The 10,000-nt window shown below is 59.4% G+C and overlaps 5 protein-coding genes across 5 annotated transcripts in view; 2 read left to right on the top strand and 3 right to left on the bottom strand.

Moving 5' to 3' along the window:
- The window catches only part of ENH_00055190 (hypothetical protein), a gene marked incomplete at both ends in the record, with an annotated part of 845 nt that extends 184 nt beyond the window's left edge, over nt 1-661 (bottom strand). Inside the window, 2 exon segments of the mRNA XM_013581561.1 lie at nt 1-248; nt 254-661. The exon segment at nt 1-248 is cut by the window's left edge and continues 184 nt beyond it. Coding sequence (XP_013437015.1) covers nt 1-248; nt 254-661 — 656 coding nt within the window.
- Nucleotides 662-1,328: 667 nt separating this feature from the next.
- On the top strand, nt 1,329-1,640 carry ENH_00055180 (hypothetical protein; the record flags this gene model as incomplete). The annotated part of the gene is made up of 1 exon (XM_013581560.1): nt 1,329-1,640. The coding sequence occupies one exon, from the start codon at nt 1,329-1,331 to the stop codon at nt 1,638-1,640; it is 312 nt and encodes a 103-aa protein (XP_013437014.1).
- Nucleotides 1,641-2,186: 546 nt separating this feature from the next.
- On the bottom strand, nt 2,187-3,878 carry ENH_00055170 (hypothetical protein; the record flags this gene model as incomplete). The annotated part of the gene is made up of 3 exons (XM_013581559.1): nt 2,187-2,360; nt 2,776-3,447; nt 3,546-3,878. 3 exons carry the CDS (start codon nt 3,876-3,878, stop codon nt 2,187-2,189), a joined length of 1,179 nt encoding a protein of 392 aa, XP_013437013.1.
- Nucleotides 3,879-4,959: 1,081 nt separating this feature from the next.
- ENH_00055160 (hypothetical protein, conserved) lies at nt 4,960-8,296 on the top strand (the record flags this gene model as incomplete). The annotated part of the gene is made up of 2 exons (XM_013581558.1): nt 4,960-8,030; nt 8,170-8,296. The coding sequence occupies 2 exons, from the start codon at nt 4,960-4,962 to the stop codon at nt 8,294-8,296; spliced, it is 3,198 nt and encodes a 1,065-aa protein (XP_013437012.1).
- Nucleotides 8,297-9,658: 1,362 nt separating this feature from the next.
- ENH_00055150 (hypothetical protein, conserved) overlaps nt 9,659-10,000 on the bottom strand; it is a gene marked incomplete at both ends in the record, with an annotated part of 3,197 nt that continues 2,855 nt past the window's right edge. The window contains one exon of the mRNA XM_013581557.1: nt 9,659-9,720. Coding sequence (XP_013437011.1) covers nt 9,659-9,720 — 62 coding nt within the window. The remainder of the gene's footprint in view (nt 9,721-10,000) is intronic.

The following is a 10,000-nucleotide window of genomic DNA, read 5'->3' as shown; positions in this document are numbered from 1 at the left end:
TGCTCTTTTGCTTTCAGGATAGCACGTGAGGGTAAGGAACCCTCCAGACTTGTTTGCCCTTGCTGCTGCTTTTTCTGCTGTTTCTGCTGCTGATTCTGCTGCTGCTGCTGCTGCTGCTTTTTCCGCTGTTGCTGCCGCTGTTGTTGCTGCTGTTGTTCGTGCTGCTGTTGCTCCAAGCTCTGCTGCTGCTGCTGCTGCTGCAGATGCTGCGGCAGCAAATCATGCAGCCGCGGCGATGACGCATGGGCAATTAACTCATGCTGCAGTTGGTGCTGCTGTATCTTCTGCTGTTCCTGCTCGTGCTGCTGCTGCTGCTGCTGCTGCAGTTCTTGCTCCTGCTGCTCTTGCTCTGGTTGCTGTTGCTGCTGCCCCAGAAGTACAACTTCTGTGGTAGGCTTTGAAGCTCTTTGCTTTGGCCTCCATTTCCAGGATGCCGCTCTGCTGTTGCTGCTGCTGCTGCTGCTGTTGCTGCTGCAGTGGGAGCTGCTGCTCTGGCTGCAGTTGCTGCTGCTGCTGATGAATCTGTTACCAGCAGCAGCACCAGCAGCAGCAGCAGAAAGCGCATTCGCAGCATCGCCTGTGTCTGCTGCTGTTGCTGCTGACGCTGCTGTTGCTGTTGCTGTCGTTGCTGCTGCTGCCGCTGCTGCTGCCGTTGAGGCATTCTATCTGTTGCAGGTTTAAGGGCGGTTTGTCCCGCTGCAGCAGCAGCGGCTGCTGCAGCAGCAGCAGCAGCACATTAGGCAGTTATTCTAGTGCTACAATTTATTCCAAGTATATTTTTTTAATTTTCGTCTCAAGACAAGTCTCAGGTGTACAGACAGTGCAGCCCCCTTGTCGGCGGTGCTGCTGGGGCCCCCCCCAGCAGCAGCCGTTTGGAGTTTTAAGTACTTTGTGAGGAATTAAATGTTTATTTTTGTCCTAAATTTCATATTTCTGACTCAATTAAATGATATTTGATGCGTTTAGTGGCATGATCAGGCGGTGGCAGTGGCAGCTGCTGCGGCTGCTCGGGCTGCAGCAGCAGCAGCAGCAGCAGCAGAGGCTCATCGAGGCAGTGTCCCCTAGGCTGCTGCTGCTCCTGCTGTTTATAGGCAGTTAATCATAAATGGCTCTTCGACGCTCATTGCTGCTGCAGCGAGCTGCAGCAACAATGCTCAGCAGCAGCAATGTGCTGCTGCAGCAGCAATGTCACGTGCTGCAGCAGCAGCAGCAGCAGGAAACAACTGCGGCGGCGACACACTTTGCTGCAGCAGCTGGCCGTTGCAGCACCTGACCATTCCAGCAGCAAACTACAGCTGCTGCTATTTGCTGCAGCAGCTAACCGCCTAATGCATTCTACACTGGCAAGTGCAAAGACAGCCACAGAGCAGCAGCAGCTGCAGCAGCAGCTGCAGCTGCTGCAGCAGCAGCAGCAGCTGCTGCAGCAGACACGGCAGCAGCAAGAAGTTGCGGCTAACGCAGCAAAGGCAACAGCAGCCGCAGCAGTGGCCGTCAGCCCAGCAGCAGCAGCAGCAGCAACAGCACAACCATCACCACCACACGGGGTGCAGCAGCAGCAACGGGCAACAGCAGCAGCAGAAGCACACCCAGCAGCAGCAGCAGCAGCAGTAGCACCAATAGCAGTAGCATCGCTCTCCTAGCAGCAAAAACAGGAGCTGCAGCAGTAGCAGCAGAAGCAGTAGCAGCAGAAGCAGCAGCAGCAGAAGCAGCAGAAGCAGCAGCAGCAGCAGCAGAAGCAGCAGCAGCAGAAGGAACACAAGATTAAAATGGAAAATAGATTTGTTTATTTCAAATGCAGAAAGACAAAATGGCAAAATGAAATTAAATAAATATAATGAAGTGGCAGCAAGTCTGCTAATTCTGCGCAAAAGTAAATAGTCGAAAACAAGTCGAAGCTGCTGCTACCGAAGATGCTGCTGCTGCTGCTGCTGCTGCTGCTGCTGCTGCTGCTTCTTTGTTGCAGTGCTCGAGGCGACAAACGTGCGCAGCTGACTCTGCTGATACGCTTGCTAATGTGAGTTCTGTTGCTGCTGCAGCAGCTGCTGCAGCTGCTGCTGCTACTGTGGCTGAAGGCCAGAACAGCAGCAGCAGCAGCAGCAGCTGCGTTGCTGCAGCAGCAGCAGCAGCAGCGACAGCCGCAGCCTTCGCCGCTGCGGCAGGCGCTGCAGCCGTCGCACCTACACCTATCACTGCTGCTGCTGCTGCTGCTGCTGCTGCAGCTGCTGCTGCAGCTGCTGCCGCGACAGCAGCACCACTGGATGCATGCAAGAAGGGGGGGGGTTAAGAATAAATTCTTGAGCAGCAACAGCATCGACAGTTTGGGGCCGCGGCGAGCGGCTTATGGTGTGTTCTATCACGCCCTGCAGCAGCAGCAGCAGCAGCAGCAGCAGCAGCAGCAGTAGCAGCAGCAGCAACAGTAGCAGCAGCAGCAGCAACAGCTACGGATGGGAGGCCCTCAGAGGTATGAATGTGCAAGTAGTGAGCCCTTTGGCAGAAGCAAACAGCAGCAGAAGCTAACCCAGCAGCGTCCGCAGCAGCAGCAACAGCTGCAGCAGCAGCAGCAGCAGCAGCAGCGCAGCCGCAGTCCAGCCTACTGTGACCCAAGGCGTCAAACAGCAGCAGCAGCAACAGCAGCAGCAACAGCAGCAGCAGCGGCAGCAAAGGCAGCGACAGCAGCAAGCAGGCGCAGCAGCAGCAGCAGCAACCGCTTTTTCCCCCCAGAAGCAGCAGCAGCAGCGCAGCAGCAGCAGCAGCACAGCAGCAGCAGCAGCAAACCTGGACTGCAGCAATTGTTTTCTCCAGAGTTTTTCCCAAATGGAAGTTTTCCCGGACAAAAAAGCCAAGAAAAAGAGCAGCAAATAAATCCCCCGCGCCTCCTATATATCCTTGTTTGATGGGCACAGCAGCAGCATACAGCACGTCTGCTGCTTCTGCTGCTGCTGCTGCTGCTGCTGCTGCTGCTGCTTCTCCCTCGCCTGCTGCTGCTGCTGAGGGCGCGCAGCGCTGCACCTCCCGCTCCCTGCGGGACGCGACGATGAACAAGTAGTCTTCGGGTTTCTGCTGCAGCCGCTGCTGCTGCTGCTGCTGCTGCTGCTGCTGCTGCTGCGCTGCAGCAAGGATGGCGTGGGCCTCAGCAGCAGCAGCAGCAGAAGGAAACTGCACAGAAGTAATCACCACCACTTCGGGCCCCAGCTGGTGCAGCGCAGCAACAGCAGCAAAAAGAGCAGCAAAGTTGTCAATGGGAACGGCCTCGCAGCAGCAGTCGCGCCACCCCGCCTCCTGCTGCTGCTGCTGCTGCTCCTGGCTGCTGCTGCTGCTGCTGCTGCTGCTGCTGCTGCTGCTGCTGCCCAGCAGCCAGCCAGCCTCGTACTGGTTGGGTGTAATGACATCAGCCAGAGGCAGCAGCTTGCTGCTGTAGCTGCTGACGCAGCTGGGGTGTACATACAGCTTGCCACAATCCCCCAAAACAGGGTCTAGGAAGTAGAGGGGCCCCCGGGGGCCCCCAGCCACTCTGCAATTTGCTGCAGCAGCTCTCCACTCCCCACAAATCCGGAAGCAATGTAGCGAAAGGGGGGCTCGTAGCCGCCTGCTGCTGCTGCTGCTGCTGCTGCTGCTGCTGCTGCAGCAGCGGGCGGCGCCGCGCTGCCCGCGGAAGCAGCAGGCTGGAAGGCCGGCGCCTGGAAGTGCTGCAGCAGCTGCTGCAGCTGCTGCTGCTGCAGCAGCGACCCCTCGTGGGTAAACAAGTCCACGAACTGGCAGGTGTATATACACCCCACGCCCAGCCCCAAGTGCTGCAGCGGGAAGCAAAAGGCATCGGCCCCCACGTGGCCCCGCACCACGTGCGACTGCAGCGCCAACACCCGCCCCAAGTCCTTCATTTTGCTGCTGCTGCTGCTGCTGCTGCTGCTGCTGCTGCTGCTGCTGCTGCTGCTGTTGCTGGTGCTGGTGCTGCTGGTGTTGCTGGTGCTGTTGCTGGTGCTATTGCTGGTGCTGCTGCTGCTGCTGCTGGTGTTGCTGGTGCTGCTGCTGCTGCTGCTGCTGGTGTTGCTGGTGCTGCTGCTGCTGCTGTTGCTGTGCTGCTGCTGCTGCTCCGAAGGGGCTGCTGCTGGGGTGTTCCTGCTGCTGCCGCGGCTGCTGCTGGAGTGCTGCTGCTGCTGCTGCTGAGGTATTCGGGAGTCGCCGCTCCTGCTGCTGCTGCAGTGGATGCGGCGGAGCTGGGGTGCCTGATCTCGCCAGCGGGGGGTTTGTGGGGCCTCTGTTGCTGCTGCTGCTGCTGCTGCTGCTGCTTCTGCTGCTGCTGCGGCGGCGGCAGTTGCTGTTGCTCCCAGTGTGGCTGTCGCTTTGGCTGCTCGAGCTGCTGTAGACACTGTTGTTGTTGCTGCTGCTGCTGCTGCTGCTGCTGCCTTGGAAAAACGAGAGCAGGAAAAAATATTTAAAGTTGATGGAACGAAGAAGATACTGCTTGCTGGGAAACGGAGAGACTTGTCTCGAGGCTTCTCGGTTGCGGTGTCTGCTGCTCTTGCTGCTGCTGCTGCTGTCGCTGCTGCTGCTGCTGCTGCTGCGCAGCAGGGCTTCGATTGTGCGTGCGCACTCGCTGCTGCTGCTGCTGCTGTCGGCAATGACTTTTAAATATTAAAAATACTATTTAAAAATTAAAATTACAATTTGCTGAGGTAAACGAGGTTTTGGCTTGTTGCTGCGGGGCCCCTCGGCCGCCTCGCAACAGCAGCGGCTGCAGGGGGCCCCGTAGAACACTGAGCTGCTGCTGTTGCTGCTGCTGCTGTTGCTGCTGCTCTTCCTGCACACAGTTCAGCAGCAGGCGATCTAGAGTGATTATTCCCAGCAGCAGCAGCGGCAGCAGCGGCAGCAGCAGCTGCAGGACCCGCAGCAATCGATGGAGCTGCAGCAGAGCAGGCAGCACCAACAGAAGCAGCAGCGGCAGCTGCTGCTGCTGCTGCAATGAGGCGCTGGAATCTGCTGCACTTGCTGCAGGGGCAGCAGCTGAGGAGAAGAACAGCAGCAAGCCCTCCGCCACTCGGGCTATATGTGCAGCTGCGCTGCTGCTCTGCCCTTGGGCTGGCCCCGAGCAGCAGCAGCAGCAGCAGCAGCAGCAGCAGCAGCAGCGGTACGAGCAGCAGCAGCAACAGCAACAGCAGCAGAAACAATGGCTACGGCAGCGTGGAGCATAGCAGCACTGCCAGCAGCAGTGTCTACAGTATCAATGGCAGGAGCACCAGCAACTGCAGCAGCAGCAACTACAGCAGCAGCAGCAGCAACAGCAGCAGCAGCAGGAGAAACACAGCGCAGCAGCAAAGTGCAGGCAGCAGCCAGGGAGACCTGAAGCTCATATGTCGGGCTGCCCAGGACTGCGACATACATGCGCTGCTGCTGCAGCTGCAGCGGCGCTCACTGCAGCAGCAGCAGCAGCAGCAGCAGCAGCAGCAAGAGCTTCGTGTTGACGCTGCTGCTCCACAATGGTCTGATGAGACGCAGCTGCAGCAGCAGAGTGAAGCAGCTGCAACAAGTGGAAGGGCAGCAGCAGCAAACGGGTCACCAGCCGCTGCTGACGCCCCTGCTGCTGCTGCTGCTGCTGCTGCTGCTGAGAGTGGCAGCAAATCAGAACTCGTTAGCCGTGCGATATCTCGCGTGCTGCGGCGCAGCAGTGCAGCAACAGCAGCAGCAGCAGCAGCAGCAGAGATTGCATTCCTGCTTGGCTGCTATGGACGCCCTTGCTGCAGAGATGCGTGGATGCTGCTGCAGCAGCAGGCGCTGCTGCTGCTGCAGCAGGGAGACTTTTGCAGTGCAGCAAAAATCTGCCACGGCTATTTGAACTTGGTCTTCGTACACCGCAAGCCCCCTACTGCAGCAGCAGCAGGTGCTGCAGCAGCAGGTGCTGCAGCAGCAAGTGCTGCAGCAGCAGGTGCTGCAGCAGCAGGCGCTGCAGCAGCAGGTGCTGCAGCATCAAGTCGTGCAGCAGCAGGTGCTGCACCAAGTGCTGCAGCAGCAGGTGCTGCAGCAGCAGGTGATGCTACACCAGAAAGCCCTGAACGGAAGCTACACTGGGGAGCAGACGAAGAGGAAGCAGCAGCAGCAGCAGCAGCAGCAGCAGCAGCGGCAGCAGCAAACGATCTGTCGCTGCGCCCTCCCTTAGCAGCAGCAGCAGCAGCAGCAGCCCCGCAGGGTGACCAGCAGCAGGCTGCAGCTGCACTGTTTCTGCAGCTGCAGCAGCACGTAAGGCAAAAGGCGGCGGTCACTGCAGCAGCAGAGACAGCAGCAGCAGCAACTGCCTCTCCAGCAGCAGCAGCAGCAGCAGCAGCAGCAGCAGCTTCGGAACATGCAGCAGGAGCACCCGCAGTGGCATCTGCAGCGCTAAAGGCGGCATTAGAAACAGAAGCGCCAGCAGCAGCAGAAGCAGCAGCAGCAGAAGCAGCAGCTGCAGCAGGCCCAGCAGAAGCAGCAGCTGCAGCAGGCCCAGCAGAAGCAGCAGCTGCAGCAGGCCCAGCAGAAGCAGCAGCTGCAGCAGGCTCAGCAGCAGCTCCAGATCCAGCAGCAGCGGGAGCAGCGGCAACAGCTGCAGCAGACTCTGCAGCAGCAGCGGATCCAACAGCAGCGGCAGCAGCTGCACTAGACTCAGCAGCAGCACCAGATCCAGCAGCAGCAGCAGCACCGGCTGCTGCTGCTGCTGCTGCTGCTGCTGCTGCTGCTGCTCCTCTCACGTGGGACGAAGCTGTTTGGTACTTAAAACTGGTCAGCCGTTTTCGGTGTCTGCAGGACTTCAAATTGACGCAGCAAATTTGCTGCTGGCTGACGCAGACAATGCATGCGCTGCAGCAGCAGCAGCAGCAGCAGCAGCAGCAGCAGCAGGGTTCGCTGCTGTTGTCTACGGCTCTGCTGCATCCTCGGCGGCACGTGGTGCTGCCACTGGTGAGCCCGCAACAGCAGCAGCAGCAGCTGCTGCTGCTGTTGCAGCAGCGGCAGTTTGAGGCTCCGGAGCAGGCGCAGCAGCTGGCCCAGCAGCAGCAGCAGCAGCAGCAGCAGCTGCAGCTGCAGCTGCTGCCACAGCAGCAGCAAAAGGTCGCGCTGGACGCAGCAGCACTTATTCGGTGTCTCTCTGAATGCCTTCACGTTGACCCCCCGCTGCTGTCTGCTGCTAGTTTGCTGCTGCAGCAGTGGGCCCCGTTGCTGCCTGCTGCTGCTTGCTGCAGCAGCCTCTACCACCTTGCGCTGCTGGGGCACAGCGAGCCTGCTGCTGCTGCAGCAATAGCAGCACATCTCGTCAGCAGCAAGCAGCTTGCTGCTGTTCCCCTGCAGCAAATGTCTTATTTGCTGCTCGCGCTGCAGCGGCTGAGGCTTAAAGACGAAGTGCTGCTGGCAGCTTGCTGCAGCAGTCTGCTGCAGCGGGTGGCGCGGCTGCAGCAGCAGCTCCTGCTGCTGCCTCCGCAGCAGCAGCAGCAGCAAAGCCGCCACATCATCACTGTATTCCACTGCCTGACAGTGGGGGGAGCATGCAACGCTTTGCTGCTGCCGCAGCTGCTTCCGCTGCTGCAGCAAGCAGCAGCAGCAGCAGCAGCAGAATCTGCTGTTCTGGCTTGGCACGGCGTTGTAGCTATGGGGGCCTGGGTAGGCCCTTTGAGGGCTATAGTCAAGCAGCGGGTCCTCACGCAGCTACAGCAGCAGCAGCAGCAGCAGCAGCAGCAGCAGCAGCAGCAGCAGCAGTTGATGCTGCTGCAGCTGACTGGCTCGGCTTTGCTCAGCGCCTTGACTCTTTGCTACCACCACTTAGGGTTCTATGACGCGCCGCTGCTGCTGCGAATTGCTGCAGCGGTAGGCCGTGAGCTGCAGCAGCAGCAGCAGCCGCAGCAGCAGCAGCAGCTGCAGCAGCAGCAGAAGCGTGCAGCCATTGCTGCTTCATTTATCTGGCGGGCCCTCTACGGCATCCAACATCTCGCAGTCACACCAAGGGATTTCCCCAAGCAGCAGCAGCAGCAGCAGCAGCAGCAGCAGCAGCAGCAGCAGTGTTCCTCAACGGAGTCAGCGGCATCTGCTACACTGCGGGAGCAGCAGCAGCAGCAGCAGCAGCAGCAGACGCAGCACGGAAGATCGATACCAGAGCGCAACGAGCAGCAGCAGCATCCAGTTGCTGCTGCAGTGACTGCTGCATCTACGCAGCGCAGCAACAGTGACAGCAGCAGCAGCAGCAACAGCAGCAGCTGCAAGAAGCCCTGCAGCGAAATGTCTGTTTTTGTTTCTCATAGAGGCAGCAGCTGCCCGTGGGTGCTGCACTCGCCTTGGCTGACAGCGCCGCTGCCTTTGCTGCAGCAGCTATTCCAGCCTCTCCTGCAGCAGCAGCAGCTGCAGCAGCAGCAGCAGCTGCAGCAGCAGCAGCAGCAGCAGCTACAGCAGCAGCAGGGGGAGGAAGCCCACGACCAAGAACAGAAGGAGCACCAGGCGGCTCAGCAACAAGAACAGCGCGACCAACCAGAGCAGCAGGAAATTCCTCAGCAACAGCAGCAGCAGCAACAGCAGCAACAGCAGCAGCAAGACTCGGGGTTGCTGCAGCTGCTGCTGCTCAAGAGATGGCCCCGGAAGAGCAGCAGCCTGCACGAAGAAGTCTTTGCTGCGCTGCCGCAAGGCCTCCGCAGCGCAGCAGCAGCAGCAGCAGAAGTTGAAGTGGGGCCCTTTGTGATAGACACGCTGCTTCAGCCGCAGCAGCTGCTGCGCTGGCAGCAGCAGCAGCACAAGCAGCAGCAGCAGCAGCACAAGCAGCAGCAGCAGCAGCACAAGCAGCAGCAGCGCAGCAAGCAGCAGAAAAAGGAAAACGTGACGCAGCCAACCCGCAGCAAAAAAGAGGCACGACAGGCAAAGCAAAGAAAAACGCCAGAGAAACAGCAGCAAGTTGCTGCTGCTGCTGCTGCTGCTGCTGCTGCTGCTGCTGCTGCTGGGGTGTCCACGCTTCCAGCAGCAAATGACGCAACAGAGGCGACTGCAGCAGCTCGAGCAGCACTAGCAGCAGCAGCAGGCAGCACGAGTGCGGCTCAAAGGAAAGGGAGTGGGAGAGCCCCACAGAGAGGCAGCAGCAGCGGCAACCGTAGCAGCGACGGCAACAGCAGCAGCAGCAGCAGCAATAGCAGCTGCATTGGCAGCAGCAGCAGCGGGGCAAACACCAGCAGCTCCCGCCGCAGTAGTAGGAGCAGCAACGGCAGCAAAAGCAGCAGATGCAACAGCAGCAGCAGCAACAGCAGCAGCTGCAAAAGTGGCAGCAGCAGCAGCAGCAGCAGCAGCAGGTGCGGTTCAGACGCCGTTTTTATTTGAAATAAATTTGTTTTAATTTTGTTTGAGACAAAGGGTTGCGGATAGACACATAGATAGTGAGACAAGCACCTACAGCAGCGGCAGCAGCAGCAGCAGCAGCAGCAGCAGCTGCTGCTGCTGCTGCTGCTGCTGCACTGGACACGCTACGTTGTTTGCTGCAGCACGAGCTTGCTGTGCACAGCCACTGGGCTGCGGCGTTTAGGCCCTAGAAGTCGCAGCAGCAGCAGCAGCTGCTGCTGCTGCTGTTTGCTGCAAATGCCGCACTACTGCAGCAGCAGCGCCTGCGAGCTGCTGCTGCTGCTTCCTGTAGCTGCTACTTCTGCTGTTGCTGCTGCTGCTGCTGCTGCTAGGCAAAGACGAATTGCTGCGAGGCCTCCTGCTGATGCTGCTTCTCCTCACGGGCAGCGGCTGCGGCCAGCAGCACGAATTTGCTGCCTTTGTTTCTGCAGCGACACAGCAGCAGCAGCAGCAACAGCAACAGCAGCAGCAACAGCAACAGCAGCAAAGCTTCAGTACTACACGTTGTCAGCAGCACCTGAGTAGCTAGCTAGCTAGCTAGCCAGCGGCTAGCTACCTTCCTAACTCGATAAGGCCTGACTAGCTAGCTAGCTAGTTAGCCAGCTAGCTAGTTAGCCAGCTAGCTAGTTAGCCATCTAGCTAGTTATCCAGCTAGCTGGTTAGCCAGCTA

This window comes from Eimeria necatrix, genomic scaffold, assembly GCF_000499385.1.
Source record: "Eimeria necatrix Houghton genomic scaffold, Enh_scaff450, whole genome shotgun sequence".
Lineage (NCBI taxonomy): Eukaryota > Apicomplexa > Conoidasida > Eucoccidiorida > Eimeriidae > Eimeria > Eimeria necatrix.
Note: the sequence above shows the minus strand (reverse complement) of the source record. Positions and strands in the feature narration are given on the sequence as shown.